The following is a 21,313-nucleotide window of genomic DNA, read 5'->3' on the forward strand; positions in this document are numbered from 1 at the left end:
TGGCAAGTGAAATTGAACTCAGCTTTCAAAAATGTGGTTAATCACAATTAATTCATGATTTAACAAGGAGGGGCAATTACTTTTTCACATAGGGCCAGGTTGGTTTGGATAGCTTTTTTCCCTTAATAAATGAAATCATCATTTAAAAACTGCTTTTTGTGTTTACTCAGGTCATCTATGTCTGATATTAAAATTGGTTTGATGATCTGAAACATGTAAGTGTGACAATAAAGCAAAAACAGAAGAAATCTGTAAGGGGGCAAATACTTTTTCACACCACTGTACGTGTTGCCACTTGCTGGCATCAACAGAGAGCATTATTTAACTATGTTTTCATAGTTACGCCGATGACACACAACTGTACATCTCTGCTGACCCAAATGATGCTGCAGCATTTACCTCCATTTAACCAGTCTATTGGCAATAAATAAATAAATGGATGGATAATGGATAATTTCTTTAATTAAGCATCTTAGGTTAAATAAGGATAAAACTGAAATCCTGCTAGTTGGCCCTAAAACAAAAAGAGAAATGCTGCTTTGAATAACGGGGAAATTAACTCCCTGGATTAAATCTGAGGATGCAAGTCCTGGTATCATCTTAGGTTCCGATCTAAGATTCATCCAAGCTGTGGGATTCTTAAAGGTAGTATTCTTAAGGTAAAAAAACCATTTTATTCCAACTTTATGGGCAACAGTGTAGTTTTTTTTAACACTGTATTTCTGTAATCTGTGTTACCATTAATAGGAAATTGTGGTTGTCATTTAGATCACTATTGGTCTTTACACCACTCTAAAAACGCATGCTGTGCCAGTGCACACATGCATTCACAGGATGGACATGGACTAATGCAGTTTAGGTCGTGAGGTGTTTAGCACTAAAAGATGTTGCACCTTAATGATCCCAACTCTGCCCTGCTCATAAAAGCTTTTGAGCTTTGGGGGTTTTTTGCACCAGATTTCAAGTTGATTAAAAGCCTCTGCACAGGATGTGGTATGATTTATGTTTCTTGCAGCAGCAGCTGCATGGAATAAATAAAGGAGCAACAAGGTTCGAACGACGCTTTGCAGTTTCCGTTGGCAAGTACAAAGGAAAAATTCAAACACAAAAAAATCCAAGGAGACAGACATCATACTAAAGGCAATAGTATTTGATAAGAAGGTATAGAAGGTATAATGCAAAAACACTGCAGTAATTAGAAAAGTACAGATAATGGCACAGGACTGCATCTTGCATGTTCCTTCAGGTTAATTCAGAACTAGCTTACCTGAAATGTGATACATGTGTATCTTTAATGAATACTGTTTTTAATGACGACCACTGTTCATTACTTACTACATTACGCCTGTCTGATTCAGCTCTTTTATGTTAACTTCATAACGTATTTGCAGTAAATAAATACAAAATGTAACTCCAAACCTCAGTTATATTTATTCATAAATGTAATTGTTTCTATCCTTTTCATTTATAGTTGAAGATATAGCATTGGTTTTTCCGCAGCATTTCTAGATTAGGTAAAGCATTCTGAATTGCTTTTGCAAAAAAACTTAAATTAAATTTGGTTTGGTTGAGATAAAATGCAAACTCCAGCACCAACTAATCACAAATTACTTTACTAATGTGCTCGTCATTGGCCAGTGTTGCTGTGTTAATGTTCTGGGCCTTGTCTTTTGAACGTGTGTAATTTCTGGAGGAACCAGTAGGTGATGGTAATAGCACACAGGCTTGTAGTGTTTTTAAAGTTAGAAGAAGAAACTATTCACGACTGCTAATTCCGTAATGCGACATGTCGAAAATCAAGCTGGATGAAATGCGGCATACTGAGCAGTACTTGATGTTGTTTGGCTAGTTGTTGATGAAAGAGAAACTGTCACATCAGGCTTTTTACTCAGTAAGTGCAAAGCAGTCACTGCCTGTCGCTGTCATATCACTTTCACATTTGACGCCTTTTCTACTGAAATACGTCTTTAAACTTGGAAAAATCCACACAAAAATTTGTTTTTTGCGCTGTGAAACAAGGAACTAACCTACACACTAACCGTATTCTCTCACAGCGGGTTTGTCCACTGATCCTGCCCCCCCAAAAAAGCGATGCTGGTCACCGTTTTCTGCGCGCCGAAGGATCGCCCAGAAACCACCTTCGCCCTCGATGTGTCCCCAGAGCTGGAGCTGAGAGACTTTGTAGCACTTTGTGAACTGGAATCAGGGATCCCGGCGGGCGAAATTCAGGTGAGAGCCAGGCTAGCTGTAGCCACAGAGCTAACGGAGCTAAGGGCTAGCTAGCTAGCTCACCTGCTAGCATGAATCGGACTTTTGCTGCCTTTACGGACGAAGGGTTGCGAAAGGTCGGTTTTCAACAACAGACACATGTAGCCGACATGTGTCCACAATGGTTACTTACGGTCACAAATGGTCGTCTTCCTCTGTGGGCGGCTTTAAACTAGCCGAAAGTCAAACTAACGGAGCTAAGTGTCAGCTAACGTTAACGGCTTTTTAACGTTAACTCATTATACTGGAGGTGCGTTAGTTTGTCTCACAAACATTAACTTACCCCAACTAATTACCCACAGTTTGTACAGTGGTGTGTTATAGGGTGTGCGAATATTATAATTTAAGGATTGATTTTTTTTAAAGTCTATTGTTGAGCTTTCATAGCTCTAGTACAAAATACAGATTGCGTTAAGCAATAACACATTAAATGTGGCCATCGAATAAATACTGGCCAGGCAAAGCCTCCAGTTTTGGTTATATTGGGGCCATGTCAGACAGGTTTTCTTCTAACTCTGGTTTAGATGTTAGGTTAGTAGTTTTTTTTTTTATTGGAGCAAAATGGCATTTAACTGAGCAGCCGACATTATCAGTCAATTGCTGATTATTTAGATAATTAGTTCTTACGTCATTTTCCAAGAAAAAAATGCTAATCATTTTCTAATTTGATCCTCTAAGTTATTAGGATTTGCTGCATTTTTGAATATGTAACACGTACATACTATAGATCCATTGAGACAGCGCAAGAAAAAAGGCTTTCAAAATACCTCAACTCACTTTCATGATGAACGATAATACAGTTCGATCTGTTGTGAGGCACACAGGCAACAGAGAGTGAGGGTGATAAATTAACCTGACACCAATACATTGACTCCACAACAAGCAGGCTAGCAGTAATATTACCTCGTAGATGTGGGTTAGAAAGCAGTTTGGTAGATCACTGAACTGGCCAGCCAGTGAATTGCGGTCTTGTTTACTGACTGAATAGTAGAGTTTACAAAAAATACTTAGTTTACCCCGCCATGTGAGGTATGTTCTTTAACATCCACAACAAATACAAAGGAAGCAAGAATATGTAAATCTTCTGGATGAGGATGTAAAATTGGATTCTGTATTTTTTCCCCCATATATAGATTACTTATGTAGAACAGCCCCTAAAAGACCCCGCTCGTGCCTTGGGGACGTACGGAGTTAAGGATGGAGATGTGGTCGTTCTCAGGCAAGCTGACAGAAGGCCACCACCAACTCAGCCAGCCTTCCCAGGTAAGGCACCAGTTTGTTAAAATTATATGAAAGCTAATGATTCTAGTCTATCACCAGGCTCTGGTTAAGATGCCAATAACTGTACATTAAATGCTCTGAGGGTGTAATCGTTCTGTGTGGTTTGATGTGTTTCCATAAGAAAAGTGGGTTGAGACTTTATTTTTAGACAGAAATATTGGTTTGGTGTGTTGTTGTTAGTGTGTTGATTGATTTTAAGAGAGCAGAGTTATACTGTACGAGACAACAAGGCAACAATATTGAAAATACATAAAAGATTAATGCATCATCTATTTTATGAGCAGAGTTTTATACATGCAAAATGCTAACCTCACCTTTCTCACCTTTGTGCTCCTTAGGTCTGCCCCACATTGACTTTCGTTCCATCACTGTCCCCGGCACCTCTTCTTCAAGCAGTCAACGTGGTGCCATAAGGTCGCAGCAACAGGCTCCTCAGCTGCCACAGCAGACGTCACCGCCAATGCAGCAGTCACAGCAGTTGCAGCAGACGGAGCAGACACAGCAGCGCGACGCACCATCTTCCACGCCAATGGCCTTTCGCGGCTCCTCTCCTCAGGGGCTGGACGACCCTGCCTTACTCCAGCAAATGCTATTATCCAATCCACATGAGCTTTCCCTCCTCAAGGAGCGAAACCCGCCACTTGCTGAGGCTCTGCTGAGCGGAGACTTGGGTAAACGAAAAAAGAGCCATTGATGTTATGTGCCGCGATTTGTGCTCATGGTCTTTTAGTTTTGATCGGATGTGAATCGGTCATGTTAACATAACTGACTATTTTTCTTCAGAGCGTTTCACCAAAGTGCTGCTGGAGCAACAGCAGGATCGAGCCAAGAGAGAGCAAGAGAGGATCAGACTTCTGACTGCTGATCCTTTTGATTTGGATGCCCAAGCAAAGATCGAGGAGGACATCAGGTATGCCGCTGACACCGTAGATTTAATGGAACACTTGTGAATGTTCATAACACAATACATATCACCTCTTACCTTCAACGTGGCACAGCCTTAGTTTTTCTCCCCTAATAAGATATTGTGGTGTAATAACTTGTAATATAATGATGTTTTTTTTTTTTTAAAAAGTAAAAGGCAAGTGTCTTACCCTTGGATTTGTGCATATTCCAGGCAGCACAATGTGGAAGAAAACATGACCATTGCAATGGAGGAAGCCCCAGAAAGCTTTGGACAGGTGGTTATGCTCTACATTAACTGCAAAGTCAATGGGCACCCTGTGAAAGCTTTTGTTGACTCAGGTAATCAGCATTAAATCCTGATCCCATTTATTGTAGTTGCAGTTTTCTGGTCATAAACAGGAATGGTACTGAATTGTTGGTGTCCTACAAAGTGGTTTAGTTTTTGTTTGTGACTTAACCGATAAACAAGATAACAAAACAACATAAACGGTTCTCAGATTTACTGATGCGTCAGTGTCTGCATGTACCGCATCAGCAGCATTACAAGATCATGGCAAAAATTAGAGCCTTGATTATTTATAATTGACTGTTTTCCATGTGCTCAGGAAGCAATGATGGTTCTTGCACTTCTGCACCATAACATGTTTTAACTATTTAAAATTTCTCATCGCTGTACTTGAATACTGCAGCAATAACAGAGCAAGTGAATTTTCCGTACAACAGTATTGGCATGGAAAGGGGTGTTTGCTTTGAGTTCAAACAGACTTATGTAAGATCATGTTTATAATATTTCTTCATATAAAAACTGTATGCACTTCAATGGAAGGCAGGCATCCTAATCTGATACCTGACCCACCTCAACTAGATCCTTTCAGCGAAACATAGCAGAGCTTCTAATCTGAGCTCTCGCTGGATATTTGATGCCAGCTCTGAGTGTGCGACGAGACTCCTGCCAAATGAATCGATTTCAGCTGCTTGTATGTGTGATGTCATTCCCGTTGTTATCTTTACAAGGCCACTATGACTCAGCCAAGATCTGGAAGAGCAGCCTCATCCCGGAGCACAGAAAATTGATACGCTTGTTGTACCATTTGGATTTACACAGCACTGTATTCCCCTCATTATTGCACAGGCTATTTTGGATTTTTGGTGAGGATTACACGTTTTATGGAGCCTGATGTTTCCTTGTTTGTAGGTGCCCAGATGACCATCATGAGCCAAGCATGTGCTGAACGCTGCAACATCATGCGGTTGGTGGACCGTCGCTGGGCCGGGATAGCCAAGGGAGTGGGCACCCAGAAGATCATTGGCAGAGTTCATTTGGGTGGGTGGTGGTGTTAATTTTCTTTGAGCAACACAGTATCTTAAAGCAAATCCATACCAGTTCCCAGAAATGCATTACGGTGTGATATTTCAGGCAAATTCGGACAAATTCGACCTCTGAAAAAAGTGTTGAATGGTTAGGTAGATTAGCTTAGCTTATTTAGCAAAGTTAACCATTCAACATACTTTTTAAAAATGTACACAGAGATATAAGATGGTCTGAGATAATGTGACGTAATGTGCGTAGGTAGACTCATTTTCCTAAACTTGATCCTTCCCTCAGCTGCATCCATATTCAAGTCTCTGCCAGATATCTCAGTTTATTTTTAAATAGCATTTTCTTGTTGTACTCATGCAGCTCAGGTCCAGATAGAGGGAGACTTCCTTCCTTGTTCTTTCTCCATCTTGGAGGACCAGCCAATGGACATGCTGCTTGGCCTGGATATGCTGAAGAGACACCAGGTGTGAGCTCCTTTTATCTGATCAGTGTGCAGTACAGCGTTGGACTGGATTACAGTGGCATGCACCAGGTTTGGCATCGCCTGGTCAAAATGTCTGTTACTGTGAATAGCTACGTAAATAAAAGACAAAGGGTATAGATGATGCCACATTCCGAGAGTTTAGATCAACAGTCTGTGAGGGTCACAGCAAAACCTCCTTAGCTTTTTTTTTTTTTGCCGGTATGTTGTTTGCTTCCTGAAATTGCTGGAATTGAATTAATCCCCTCTACCAGTGCAATGTTCCCCATGCTACTGGCTTCAACACAGCTACCGGAAAACACTTTGCTATCTTCTTACAGCCTTCTCCTGCTTTGTAGGCATCAATTTATTTTAATTTAAGAGTGCTGGACAGCTGCTTAGAGGAGCCTGTGGCTGCTGCTGCTCGTCGGGAGAAGCTTTGAGGAGTCAGAGTATCTATAAAGCTTTGACATTTGCATCACCTGGCCTTTCCTTAAGACTGTGACGAAGCTGTAGCCATAACAAGCTAATTAAAGACCTTAATAAAAGTTACCTTAGAGCTCAGATCTCTTTGGGTGCCCAAACTTTTGCGTGGAGCTCCTTTTTACTTTTTGTCACTCTAAAATTGTACAAAACAAAAATAATACACTAATCTTGCTTAAAATGTTGAAAAGAATGCTTCATCCTTAATTTTATGCCTTTTGGAGATCAGTTCATCATCTTCTCACTTATCTGTTCACAGGAACAGAAATTTTGACCAGGTGTACCCAAACTTTTGCATGCCACCATATACAGTACTGAGGGTTTCCATTCTCTGTTCGCTGTATACTCAATGTACAGGAAAGTTGAGGAGCATTATTTGTCCTGTTTTTCTTGTAGTGTTCGATCGACCTGAAGAAGAGCGTGCTTCTAATAGGCACTACAGGCACTGAAACCCGCTTCCTGTCTGAGGCAGAGCTGCCAGAGTGTGCCCGACTGGCATACGGAGCAGAGGGGCGTGACGACGCTCGTCCAGATGAGATAGCTGACAGAGAACTGGCAGAGGCACTTCAGAGGTCCATACAGGAGAGCGGTAAGGAAGCCATCTCTGCACTGCAGCCTGTTTTTCATTGGGCTTTTTCCAGCTCAGTTAGAAACACGTTTGCATGTGCCACTTAAAGCTTCTTACTCTCAACCCCATTTATGCAGTCATCTGAATTTTCAGTCACATGATCACTTCATGTCATCACCTCAGCAAATTAAATGTGCTTTAGAAGATGAGGTCAGGAAATTAAAGATGTCTGTTGGTAAATACAAGCATCTATAAGAAAATAAATGAGATATCAAGATTGAGCTTCTTAGTCTTAAAGGGAAACACCCTTGATCTATGTTTTGCTTGTTTTCTGCATGTAGAGTTCAGTGAAAGGCGCTTAAAATCAAGTTTATTATTATGGGATAACACTTAAATAGTCAATTTTATCGCTATATGATGACGATTTGGCTTATACTCCATTAGCAGACATACCAACGAGTCTGTATGCCTTTGCCTAGGTTTTAGCTGTCTTGGGTGGGTATGTGATGTCTGTTTTAAAACACTTTTTATTCTGAGAAATATTGGAGAAAACACTTAACCTCTAATGGACTGGGCCCAGCAGTTCTGAGTGTCTCACTGCAGTGAGTACAGCATGGTTGATTTTGTGCTGGACACCCGTGCAGATGGATCTCTGAAGGAGTGTGAGAACGGCACTTGAAGCCACCTACAAAGAATAACTGTAGTGCCAAAAGAAGCGTGGGTGGTTATTTGTGTGAGCAAGAGCATCTTATACAAACTATGACATTTTTTTAAAAATCAGCAAGTTATTACAACAGCACTACAGAAATGCATGGCACTGAACTCAAAGACCTTTTCTCATAATTATGTTTTCTGTGTGGAATCATAATTATGACTTAGCATCTTATAAATCATCTCATCCTTGTAAGATGTGAATCTTGTTATGATTAAAACATCCTATAATTAAATAATTATATTAGAAATATTTTTTTATATATATAAAAGAAATAAAATATCTCAAGTGTATAAGAAAAGAATCAGGAAATGCAGTAAAATGTAGTTTACATTGTCAGAAAACTGTTTGGGTCCAAGTTAACGTCTGGATATAACGTGAACAATGACTGAAAATGCTTGCACAGAGTTGACATACTAATGACAATGCCATCGACATTACTAAACAGCCTTAAAAACTCAATGTTTTACATTCCAATTAAATTAGGCAACATTGTCCTGTAGGTCGCAACTGTCATACTGGCATTTTTGGCTTTCTAACAATTACAATATGACAGTCTCATAATTACACAAGTTTTCTCATTATAGTGAATTGATTTTAACGGTATGTAAGCTTTTTGATCCTTATAAGCAGCTGATCACTGTAGCTGTTATTACTGTATGAGGGTTATCAAAACATAATAATCACGTTAAGTGTTTCCCTTTAATTCTTTTCAAGACTTGCATTAACATTTGTGTTATTGCCATAGATACACTTAGCCTTTGCTATTGTTTGCTTTGGCCAGTCATGTCTTGTAATGGCAGCACTTTGTAAATTAAATTTTAACAAAATGCAGCAGCAGCAGCAGAGTTGTGGTGAACTCGGGCTCGCAGAGGTGCTGTGGCACAGCAGCCGAGCTGTGGAATGAGGCAAACCTCCACCAGAGGAGAGGCATCAATCAATCAGTCTTTGTCTTGATTATCATAGTTAAGGGATTTTGATCAAGTGTCCCACTGGCGTGACCTCAATTGAGCTTCCTGAGGTTCAGTGACAGGATATGTGATAACGCTGTGACCTCTTTGTCAGGAGGAAGGCTCAAGTCGTTTTTGGATGACACTTTTCACATCTGTGTGTGTGTGTGAAAAGGCTGATAGGTTGATGCATGCTCTGTGTGTGACCGCTAACTTTCTCCGTCCCTTTGCATGATGTGTGTGGTGTGTGCCCTAACCCCTGAGCAGGACAGCACTGATGCATTTGGAGACAGCTGGAGAGGGCCCTACCAACCAGGTACTGCAAATTCACAAGTCCATCGTCAGTGCTAAGTCCATTGCTATTTATGTGTTTTTATTTTGCTGTTGTTTTGCTGCTGGATTGGTTAGTTGATGTTATACTTTTGTTTCTGCTTATTCATGTATTTATTCTGAATACATATAATTGTTAAAAAGTCTATATGTGCAACTGGTATTGAAGTACGAGTACAAGGATGTCAGTGTTTTTGGTCGTTTCCTTAACTATTATGAGAATGCGCATTATCGAAAGTAATGCTTCCAGACTTGGTCCGCACAAATTCCAGCTGTTTAATTCCCAGTCATATTTTCTCTTACAATAGACACTGCAGATGGACAAACTACCTCACCGCAGCCCCCACCATTTACATTACCCAGAACCTTAGACCAAATGTCCTCATCCACCTCCCCTTCTCAAAGCCCTCCCTCTGGCCAGCCCCAGACCCTGGATCGCTCTCAGTCTGCCCCGGCAGCCATGGAGCAGGCTTCAGCAGCAGGGCTGTGCCAGGACCAACCGGGCCTCCAGGAGCTTCCTCTGCCTTTGTCCCCAGCAGAGGATGCTGGTTCTACACCTCATCAGGTCCGCCCTCACCCTCTTCCTGTCCAGAGCAGCTCCAAAGTGCCCCCTGTACCCAGTCCATCAACAGACGTCCCCCGCAGACGTACCCCTCCAGCAGACATGACTACAGTATCTCAGTGTCCGGGGGGTGAAGTACAGCCTGGAGCAGCAGAGGGGGAAGCTGAACCAGAAGAGGTGGCGAACAGCTCCACACTCCCCCAGACGGAGGAACTTTGTCCCACTCAACCCATGGAGCAGGAGGAGACTGAGTCTGACACAGCTGATGCCGAGGAAGCCCGTCCGCGTGCTCCCAGCCAACACGACTCGGTTGAAATGGAGTCCCCGATTGCCTCCCAGGCCGAGGTGCCCTCTGAGAGGGACCAGCCTGAAGGAGAGCACTGCTCCAGCTCCGACAGCATCCCCTCGCTGGCGGCCGCTCTGAAGGAGCTTCACGAGCTGCTGGTGACCAGCAGTCACGCTCAGTCCCAAAACCGCAGCACCTCCTGCTCCCCTTCACACCCATTCAAACAGGAAACGGATGAAGTGGTCCCCAAGCCGCGAACATCGACACCCGAAAACACCCAGCGTACCCCCTCCACTGCCATCACAGCCGGTGCAGAACCAAGCGATGCCAAAGCCAACCATGCTGCTGGTGTGTCTGATGAGGGACCATCTAATTGTTTTGTGCCTGACCTCTCTGGCCAGGATGAGCATCTGAGTGGAGATACAGCAGACACTGTGGAGGGACAAGGTGCCCCGCAGTGTCCAGATGGCTCTGGGGAGAGGAGGGCAGACGGACGTGGGCAAGAAGAAGCCAATAACATCAGCATTTTTCAGCCTGAGCCAGAGGTTCCTCCTGATCCCGCAGGGGACGTGGAGTTCAGGGAACCTCCTGAGGGGCAGCAGGGTAGAGGGGCTGCAGACGGACGAGCCTCTGGCACCAACACCCCAGACACCCTTGGCCTCCAGACTGACCACACTTTTCTCAGCCCTCTGTCTCTGGCAGTCGGCTCACCTGAGGAAGTCTCCGACGCCTCGCCACCCTCTTCCCCTCCTCATGCTCAGGCTCCCCAGGTTACATCTCCAGCCCCTCGTCTCCCTCCCTCGTATCCCTTTATAGAACAATTTCCAGCTGAGCACATCCAGAGAATCCAGGCAGCAGGGTTTTCTGCCATGGAGGCTGCAGAGGCACTGCAACAAGCCCACGGGGTTGTGGAGCTAGCTCTGCTGGCACTACTAGCCCGCAGTATCACTGTGCCCACCTAGACTCATAACCAGTCACACGAGTCCCCAGCCTCCCAACTCAGCATCTGTCTTATTTATATCTTGTTACTGATCCAGATGTCTCAGCCCCCTCTTAACAGGGAGCGTGTAAAAACACAGGGAAACGCTGTCTCTTGGTTTGTCGTACAGAATATCCAAGAACAAACAGGACAACTGGTAATACTTTTCTGGATATTGCAGATATGTGAGGTGTGTTTGCATGCAGATGTTTTGGGTGCCCACCCATTTCATTGGTTTTTAGAGATTTGCTATGGTAGATTGAGTTTCTTCTTGTTTTGTCATCCAGCATTGACACATTACTAAATGCCCTTTGTATGATTGATTCTTCAAACATGAAACATAATTATACTTTCCCCATTTAAAATGTCTAACTACTGTTGTTTAAGTTGTGGATCATCAATAAAGAAAATCTTAAAATGGAGTAATAATACTCCTACTCTCCATGCCAGAATAGCCATCTGTGTCTGGTGAGATCGTTCAGCACAAATAAGGATATTTGACGCAATTCGCTGACAAATACAGTGTCATGTTGATTTTGTTTTTTTTTTTTGTTTGTAGCCCCTTAAATTTACAAATCAGAATCCAGTGATGGAAAAACTACATTGTGGGAGCTGCTGCAGTTTAGAAGGGTTGATCATTTTTGATCAAGTTTACAAATAATTTCTCCACATAAGTGGCAACCCCAGTACACACAGCCATTATCACTGAAATATCAATGGAGCCACAGGTATGTGTGTGTATGTGTATGTGTGTATGTGTTGGGGTGTGATCATGGATGGCATTTGTCAGTTCAGTACGTGTATCACAGAAGGTATCTTGTACTGTATGTATCATTCTCCACAGTTCAGAAGCGTTGCCATGTGTAGATTACAAACCTGTTTATAGCTCCTGTCAGAAAGTCCTTTTTATTTTGTGTCAAATCATCATGGTGTGTGTTCATACATCTAAAAACACCCATCTTTATTTTGTAATCTGTTGGAAGACGGCCATCCATGGCTGTCAAATGTTTTGTCAGTGCATCATATATCAAGTATTTTAATGGCTTTATCTGAGTCACATACCAACAACATTCAGGCAGATTGAATTATCTACTTTTATCTTGTATGAAATTTTAAATTGCAAATAAAATGGAACTAGTATTTGTACACTTGGTGGATTTTTTGTTTTTTTTTCTCCTGTAAATAAATGCAATGTGATTTGAGCTGCATTTGAATAATTAAGCTATTCTTTAATCGTCGTCAACTTTACTTTTTTCTAACCAGGGTTAACATCAACGAAGGACCCTTCTTTTTACACAGAAAAACATATTTCAGAAATGAGTCCTAAAACCTTGGTATGCATGTGCCAGTTTATGCGTCCCAGTTCCAGTACTACATGCTAGCTGAAACAGAAAACAGGAAATACTACATTATGTGATAGTGTTTGTGTGGGTCTCTCAAAACACTATCCAAAGTTTGTATCCTCCATGTCTTTTATGTAATACATTGTAGGAAAATTGTGGGAGTTCTAACTTTATTTAGCCATTTTTCCAGTGTGGACACCACTGTCAGTCAATGGTGGACTAAATTTACTCAAAATCTGCTTATTTGGCTATTAAATTCTTAATTAGTCATTTGGTTTATAAAACATGTGAAAATAGTTTTAAAAAAATCTGAATTTCCCAGAGCAGAAGGTCAATAAGTTGTTTGTTTTATTCAGCCAACAGCCTAAAGCCTTAAACTATTACTTTTTCTACCACAGTCGACTGAAAACCAGAGAGCCACCAGTCAGATTTGAACCAGTTTGTGGTGGAACTGGGACACAGCTGGAGTTTGAAAAGGAGCCACACCTGGTTCCAGTTTTTGTGATTGCTGCTTCATAAAGTTCAGACTGCATCCAACTGAGTTCATTCAGTCTGAGCGGCTCTGGAGCAAACAAAGGATTCTTCAGTAGAGGAACACGTCCACGACTGCACCTCGATCGGGGTTTTAAAGTAAAAGTTGATCCCGACTGAAGCATTATGGCTCAGGCTGACAGCACAGATGAAAACAGCCGCTGTCTCAGCAGTAGCATTATTACTAATCTGCTCTCCTGGTTTGAAACTAGTCATCCAGTGAATGATTTGATATCACAAATACAAAGCATGAAGTTGGGAGAGCAGCTTTCTGCCGGCTTTGCTCCTCTGGAAACCAACAGTGAACAGGACATCGAAGCGCCTGATGAGAGCGGCGACTCCCTGAGCCAGCTTGAGGCCTGCAGGTAAGAACCACAAGGTGCATCAAGAAAGCATCAGTAAGCTCTGAAGGATCGTGATAAGGGGGTACCCTTGTCCTGTTTTATCCAGTCCTCCCACAGATATGTCCTCAGCTCTCAGGTCGTTGGACTTGATGCGCTCGTGGGATTTGGAAAAACTGCGCTCCCCTGTGCTCAAGCTGTTCTCAGTACCTACACCTGAAGAGGACAATCTGACCTTTTCTCTACTAGATCAAGATGAAAGTACAGAGGGGTAAGAGAGGCTGTAAATCTTTATGCTCTTATTAATCTCTGTGCTTTTAACTAAATATGGCCTGCTTAATGGATCCAGGGCAGCAGCTCCAGCTGAGGAGGAAGCGCTGAGTGTATCATTCCAGTCAAAGTATATACATTTTTGTAAGTTTAGCTACTTGCCTACTGTTTGTCAATAAATAGTATATTATATAAGCAGTGTAAAGTACCGTGTCTCTTCCTCCTTGCTCTGCAGTCCCACTATATCAGGACTACTGTCTGCAGGCGGTGAGAGACGATCTGCACAGACTGAAGAACAGCTTCCTGTCCGAGCTCATCACACCACAGTATCTGCAGGGATTGCAGGCCCACATCAGCCCTCGCGGCCACTCTGAGGCTACATCTGCTGAATTAACTTCTCCTAAAGCGACTCCATCCTCACCTCTGCCTCACCCAATCAGGGTGACTCCGTGCACCCTTTGGCAAGATCTTGATGAGGTGAAGGCTTCTGGCCTGCTCAGCGTCTTGACAGCCAGAGAGATTCGTCTGCAGGAGGTGAGAAAAGCTCCATCTCATGCTTTACACTTCAGACTAGCAGTCTAATTTGGAACAGAGTGACATAGAAATCACAAAATACAATTTAAATAAGACATTTTGCTAAATTATTGGCCTCACTCGTGTGTAAAGTTTGGCAACAGGATGGCTGGCATGTTAACATCAAACCTTTTTTATTTATAACCTTTTTTCATTTTATATATTTATTTTCGCATGTTGGCTTGAAATGTTCACATTAATGTCAATGTATCATTTAGAGGTTGTACTTGTGTGACAGGATAGTCTGATATACATAATTCAATATAACAAATTTTCAGCTGCAAATTAGTACACTATGCATTTTCATTAGTTAAACAATGGTTTACGGCAAAGAGGACTGAGCTAAATCTGGCTTTTAACTGACAAGAAGTTCTTGTTGGTCATTTCAGAGCAGAATAACTAATAAAAACAGAATCATTAGCCTTTGATGTCTGACTGTTATTATAATGCTCTTTATGGTTTAGTGTGACAGTGAGAAAATTAAAGACAAAAAGAACTGGAATAATCCTTAATTCTTGCTCCCTCACTTCCACTGAAGACGACGTTTGAGTTGATCGGCTCTGAGGCGTCTTACCTGAGGAGCCTGGGCGTTGCTATCAATCATTTCTATGCATCAAAGGCACTGAGACGGACCCTGTCTCAATTGGAGCATCACATTTTGTTTTCCAACATTCGTCACGTGATGGCAGCCAGTGAAAAGTGAGAGCTCCACATGCAGTACCTCTCTCATTGACTAGTTGTGTTGGGCCTGAGCCGTGTCCTGTCCCCTGCAGGTTTCTTATGGATCTGGAAGTCCGGCTGGGAGAGAGCGTGTTCATATCTCAGGTTGGAGACGTTGTGCTCAAGCACTGCCCACAGTTTCACAGCCTCTATGTGCCTTATGTGACAAACATGATGTACCAAGAGACGCTCATCAACCAGCTGCTGTGAGTCTCTGTCATGTCCTTGATACCACTGGTTCACTACGCTCAACAACGTGGGTTTCTCATCACTCATTCTCTTCCTTTTTTCAAGGGAGCAGAACAGAGACTTTGTGTATTCAGTCAAGAAGCTTGAGAGCGACCCAGTGTGTCAACGACGGAACCTCAAGTCCTTCCTTGTCCTCCCCTTCCAGAGAATCACTCGTATTAAACTCATCCTAGAGGTGAGGATTTGAATCCATCCAGATGTTTGGTTTTTTTTATGTGGTATCGCACATTTAACAAGTCTGCTGAGGCCTCTGCTGGTTCTTCTTTCATTTCAGAGCATCCTGAAACTGACTGAACCTGACTCGGACTCTATTTCAAATCTTAAAAAAGCAATCGAAGCCATTCATGAGGTAGTACTGTTTTGACTTTCAAATGTTCCCTTCTGTACATTTGTGCTGAGACGTGCCTAAAGGGGGGTTAAGTTATTCTCCAAAAAGCAAATTAATAGAAAATACCATTTAAGACACTTCAGGCAAAAACTATATCTTTTAATGCACTGATCAATTTTGGGCTATTTTGCTTCCACAACATGTCTTCAAGTGGAAAAACATCCAAATTACACATCAAAATGTTTATTTCACTACATTTTATCTGTTTGTCTGTAGATTTCACCTAAGTTAAATATAAAACTTTATTCCTAGAACGTGTCAAAAGGTTTTTCCTTTTTATGATGGCTGACAGATTTCTTTCACTGAGTGATTTAAAATATTTATCAAATGTCATCTGTTAACCTAAACTAGTGCAGATTTAGATGATACTTCAATTGCATATCTAATCATACACCTTTAGAGTACTTGTAATTCAAAAATGTCTTAATGTAAATGATCTAATAGTTGCATAACTTATTTGAAAAGTCGATCTGCTCTGACCAGATAGTGACTGACTGTGAAAAGGGGGTCCGAAAAATGAAACAAATTGAGGAGCTGATCTGTCTGGAAATGCTGCTGGATTTTGGCAAAGTTAAGGTGCCAACTTTCTCTTTTTCATTGCTATAAGAATTCTATTGGTCTTTATAACAGCTTCAGTTGTGTTATGTAACCTGCAGATGGCAACAAAGTCTAATAGCCTGCCTCTTCCTCTGTCCAGGCGGTTCCTCTGGTTGTAAGCGGGCGCTTTCTGGTGCACCAGGGCCCCGTGAGACAGCTGACTGTGGAGGCTGCTCACAGCTCAAGAGTGTCATTCATCAGCGTTTACCTCCACCTCTTCAGTGACCTCTTGATCATCTCATCAAAAAAGTATTTGACATAAATTATTTCTAAATGGGCAATTACATCTAACCCATTGAAAGCTATACAGTTTTTTTTTTTTGTTTTTTTTTATTTTACAATAGTGAGGAAATGTTTTACTTTGTCAAAATTATGATCCATGTCAGTTAAATGAATGCTTCCAGTCCAGTTTTGGTAAAACACTGAGTTGTCCTCACATTTTTTTTTTTTGTCCTCACGTTTCTTTTAATCAAACTGTTCTCTCTCTGCATCATGTCAGGGATCAGAGGTTTACAGTTGTGGATCACGCTGAATTCCCCACACACGTGCACCTTGTGCATCTGAAGACTGAGGTCCCGGGCCTACCCCCAAACTCCTTCCTGTTGCACCTCTCTCAAAGTCAAAGCGGACAAGCGACCGCTGTGATACTTGTTACAGACACAAGGTACAAGGTTTTTCAAGTACGTGTAGATCACCTGTTTGTAGAATGTCGTTCATCTACGATTTCTGTTTTTGTTTTATTGCAGGTCAGATAAAGAGGCATGGATGAAGGCTCTGTCCTCTAAACAGTGATGGAAACATGGTGATTCTGCAATTTTCTTTTATTTATTTTTTTTATGGCAAACTTGGGTTATACATTTTGATAATTGAGAATTTAACTTATTCACTCAATTTGACTGCACTTATGTTCTTTAATGGCCCTCTAGTACATCACATGACCCACCAAGAAGCTTAAACTCACACTGAACACAAACAGAATTATGGGAATATTTTTTTTTTTTTTTTTTGAATGGTGAGAATAGGTTTTATATCTTACTTGTATTAAAATACTGACCTCTTTTAAGCAATGTGCCCCTTTTATTTCCTAAGAAGATGACCTTTTTATTAGATTACTGTAATGGAACAAAACTAAATAAAGCAAGAGTAGTTTAAAGCCCAGGAAAAACTAGGTGGACACAGCAGTGTGGATTTATCATGTTAATATAACCAGTCCCAGACAATATCTGGTGACATAACATGATGCTGTACAACACCCTGCTGACAATTTTATTTCAAGAATAAAATTCAATCTTAACAGCAGTGATTATAGCATTAGATGAAATAGTCCATCTGTCTAAACAGCAGCCACCTCTATCTCATCCTGAAGGATCTGAAGCTCAGATCAGCTGCAAAGTGCAAATTCCTTGAAGGCACACACCCAGAGGTGACCTTATCTGGAGTCCAGCTCACCTCAACTGCCTCCTAAAAGTCCTGTTTGGTATTAAATTGTAGCCAGCGTCTCCCGCTGTGAGTGGAGGCTGCCTGATCTGGCTCTAATACAGTCCTGATGCCACAGGTTCTCTGCCAGGCAGTTAAGAAGGGGGGCTACGTCACCCAGCCCGTCACTGACCTCCCCACCCGTCCGCAGCACCGGTAAACTCCACGTCTCCTGGAAGTCCCTCACGTCTCTCTCGGTCACATCACAGTGCATGAAAAGGTCAAATCTGGCAGAAACATTAAGGAGAAATCTGCACTGACATAGTTACTGTTGGTGATGAGCATGTTCTGGCTGCACACTCTCACTTCTGATGTACAATAGCAGCAGTTAGTCATACGCACAGCAAACACATTTTAAAAAGGACAAGAAAGGATATTTGGTGCCAACCACCAATTTCACAACACAATCCACAGATGTCCCGGTCCATTTAGAGATTTGATTTGACAGATCATCAAAAGATGTCCTGTCGGTGAAGGAGAACAGGAAAAGGACGGCGTCCACCTGCTCCTTACAGGACTGGAAAACAGTGATTTCATAGAACATCTGGTGTGAGGTTGTTATGGTTATGTGTATTTTTGATAGAATAATGTGAGCGTAGCCCTTATTCGGCTCTTAATCAGCTCATAACTCAAAACAATGTACTCTCTGAAAATACTTTATATTTTATACACACTGGCTGCAGATGGTCAAATCTCCGTGAGGCGTTCTCTCCACAGTCCCACAGCTGCAGACGGAAGAAAAGCACTCTGCCACTTTCTGTCAGCTTCACTGGCCAATACACCACCGTAGTCTCAATACCTTCAATGACAAAAGATAATGTGGACCAATATTTGTAGAATTAACACTTAAACTGAAGAGTTTTTTCATTGTGCTGACTTCTTTGCCTTGTCAGTGTAGAGCCTACCTGTGGTTTCATAGTGCATGTTAGGGAGATTCAGGCCTGCAAGACGTGCAGCAAGAGCAGTTTTCCCAACTCCACTCTTGCCGGAGATGAAGATCTTGTAGTGAACTGTGTCCACAGCTACATGTGGGGGCATCACTGGAGACTCCAACAGGCCTGTAAAACAAGTTTTACCACCAAAATAGTGTACTCTGTACTTTAATGTGCTGCCATGTTTTCCACAATCATGCTCTTTTACAGCAAATGGTCTTTCTGAATCGACCTACATTTGGCAGGCTAATGTCCAAACTTTTCACAATTACAAATGATTCAACCAGTAAGCTTTGCTTTCACATTTCATTGTCACTCATAGGTGTTCAGATTCTGAATTGGAGTATGAAACATTTGTATTCTAAACTATTTTATGTCTATGTAATTTCATTTATTGAATATATGTCAGGTGTATTTCACCCTTTGAAATCTCCCACATCTTCTCATCAATATCCTGTCATCACAAATGATCTAATACACCGATTGACACCACTTAACACAATCTTAGGTCTTTTGGTTGCTTAGCATTCTGCTGTCATGTTGCTTAGATGCCATTTTATGTAATCTTTTGTGATTTCATGCTGATTGTCCTGCAAAACAGTTCACAAACACTTGAAGTCAGCCTCGTAACATGTATTTTGCTTTACATAGTTCTGTTTCATCTTTATTCAACCTCAAACATAAGTACAAAGAATATTTTTATAACCTCATAAGTCAAGTTGTTTACAAATGCTCTCCCCACATCTAGAGGCCATGATCACACCATGTCTTTAAAACAATGTGTCTCCACAATGAAGGTTCACTTTATGGACACCTTTTTTTAGAAGTGATAATGGACATGGGCATGTGAAGGTCACCAAAATTTACCGGTGGTCACATTTTCTGTGAAATACTTTTTGTATAGCCAAAGCCTGGTTGCATGATACATGGGTACGTGACTGATGGTGCTTTTGAACAGAGGAAACAATCGTAGTCGACCATAAATGGTAAGATTTATTTGTCATACCAAACTTTTTGCGTCTTTTCTGGTGCAGAATTTTGCTGAAATATTCTTTGCTGTCTTTACATCGATGCCAGTCGGCTACTACGATCGATCCGGGAGGAGGAACTTGAGCCATGTTGTTATCGCTGGTTATGCCGCTCAGCTAGCGTTAGCATCAAACTGCTAAGAGAAGTTTTTAACCAAAAAGCGCAGCCTGTGGTACCAACTGTACCGGCAGAACACAGCCCGTGAAGCCGGTGTTTGTATCGAAACACTGCAAACAGTCTTTTCTAACCATAACGAACTGTGATATTAAAAACACACGTCGGCAAATATCATTTTTAAATCTCAGATGAAAACTTCCGTAAACTAAAACGTTCCTTGACAACCGCCGTAGGAACGCCTGACGTCACTTCCGCCCACCGCTGGAATGTGTGATGTTGCCTTCAGGGGCTTCAAAATGTCGTCAGTTGTCTGGCGAGAAACTAACAGCCTGCATTTAATTAGAAAAAGTCACAGCTGTGAGCGCACTTTAGGTATCAATCCTCATAGAATTACAGCAGCCGTGCTAATAACGTTTCAGTTAATCTATTAACAACATGTGTGTACATTTATTTCCACAATCATTTTATTTTCAACATGTGTTGCTGTGCGGTACGCCGCTGTTTGGCCGTAAATGTCACACCATGTTAACAAGCCTATCATAGAAATTCACACATTTCAAAATAGTATTTGCAGTGTTGTTGGCTTAAAGCATAGGCTGTATTAGTCTACACCTCCAAGCGCACTAGAATGAGTTGTCATATTTCCGCTAGTCCATAAAGTTGCGTTGGTTAGCTCCTTTGCCCGCCGCCAGAGGCCGCTAAACTCCAGCCTTTAAAATGCGGAGATGAGGCACTAAAGCGCCTTGTGAGCTCTGACAGTCAGGGCCCCGCTGCCCTCCACGGCCATGGTCACAGACATGGGGTCCACACTGGATGGTAGTTTGCATTTGTGGCAAAAAGTGTTTGTAACTGTGCCATCTTCTCCCAGCTGTGTGACAAAAACAACAAATTATGAGAACATAAAAAGAGCAGAAATCATTGGTGTGGAAAAGTTACACCCAAAAGTTTCACAAACAGACATTTTCCTATCGTTATCCTAACCCTTCAGTTTTACAACTAAAATTTTAGGCCCAAACTCAAATTTACATGGTCACATAAAAATTATCTCAGTTGTTTAATAATCCACCTTCAGTATTCAAGCAATTACTCCTACTACTGTATTAATATTATCATCATCTGCATCCATGTAGGCCGTGCAAAATAAGCCACTTATTTTCCAGTAACGATAGTATGATTCCTCAGAGGCCTGGACTGCACGGCTCACCTTCTCAGCGTGCACCTCTATCAGGTTGTTGGAGGATGTGATGATAACATCCTCCGGAGAAAACTCACTCACATCGACTGTGAACTGGAATATGTCTCCAACGACCTGGACCTTCCCTGTAGGATCTGAATGGCCTGAAAGAAGTCATTTACAGCTCATGAATCACTCACAGAATTTTATTAATAAACTTGCTACATAAAATGAAAAACTGAACATATTCCTGTCAGTTTTTTTGTTAATCTGACCTGTAAATTTGTTTTCCCTACTAGTCTGCTGAGGTAGTGATCCTGAATCTTCAGAGAAAATACCTTGACCTTTCTCCATACAGGCTGAGGGGCTGGATTGTCTCTATATAGCCGACTATATGGATCCAAGAGAGGTAATTCTGATCACGGTGCCACTATATACGAGTCTTTTATAGTGTGCCGAGTGTTTGT

General features: G+C 41.8%; 3 protein-coding genes across 4 annotated transcripts; 1 reads left to right on the forward strand and 2 right to left on the reverse strand.

Moving 5' to 3' along the window:
• Positions 1 to 1,818: 1,818 nt before the first annotated feature.
• On the forward strand, positions 1,819 to 12,252 carry ddi2 (DNA-damage inducible protein 2). Of its 2 annotated transcripts, XM_070845003.1 has the most exons (11): positions 1,819 to 1,891; positions 2,055 to 2,229; positions 3,402 to 3,531; positions 3,888 to 4,220; positions 4,333 to 4,459; positions 4,667 to 4,794; positions 5,651 to 5,779; positions 6,137 to 6,240; positions 7,116 to 7,308; positions 9,217 to 9,265; positions 9,588 to 9,670. In XM_070845003.1, exons 2-10 carry the CDS (start codon positions 2,092 to 2,094, stop codon positions 9,225 to 9,227), a joined length of 1,293 nt encoding a protein of 430 aa, XP_070701104.1. In that variant the 5' UTR covers positions 1,819 to 1,891; positions 2,055 to 2,091; the 3' UTR covers positions 9,228 to 9,265; positions 9,588 to 9,670. The 2 variants fall into 2 exon arrangements, with proteins under 2 accessions (XP_070701104.1, XP_070701092.1); XM_070844991.1 differs by lacking the exon at positions 9,217 to 9,265 and having other exon boundaries at positions 9,588 to 12,252.
• Positions 12,253 to 17,401: 5,149 nt separating this feature from the next.
• cplane2 (ciliogenesis and planar polarity effector 2) lies at positions 17,402 to 19,872 on the reverse strand. The gene is made up of 5 exons (XM_070850010.1): positions 19,533 to 19,872; positions 18,500 to 18,652; positions 18,269 to 18,393; positions 17,960 to 18,111; positions 17,402 to 17,821 (listed from the first exon to the last, which is right to left on the reverse strand). The coding sequence occupies exons 1-5, from the start codon at positions 19,642 to 19,644 to the stop codon at positions 17,599 to 17,601; spliced, it is 765 nt and encodes a 254-aa protein (XP_070706111.1). The 5' UTR covers positions 19,645 to 19,872; the 3' UTR covers positions 17,402 to 17,598.
• A 533-nt stretch (positions 19,873 to 20,405) lies between these two features.
• LOC139207407 (heat shock protein beta-7-like) lies at positions 20,406 to 21,200 on the reverse strand. Its single transcript, XM_070837121.1, has 3 exons — positions 21,122 to 21,200; positions 20,877 to 21,010; positions 20,406 to 20,540 (listed from the first exon to the last, which is right to left on the reverse strand). Exons 1-3 carry the CDS (start codon positions 21,198 to 21,200, stop codon positions 20,406 to 20,408), a joined length of 348 nt encoding a protein of 115 aa, XP_070693222.1.
• Between the last annotated feature and the right edge of the window lie 113 nt (positions 21,201 to 21,313).

The sequence above is a fragment of the Pempheris klunzingeri genome, chromosome 2, assembly GCF_042242105.1.
Source record: "Pempheris klunzingeri isolate RE-2024b chromosome 2, fPemKlu1.hap1, whole genome shotgun sequence".
NCBI lineage: Eukaryota > Metazoa > Chordata > Actinopteri > Acropomatiformes > Pempheridae > Pempheris > Pempheris klunzingeri.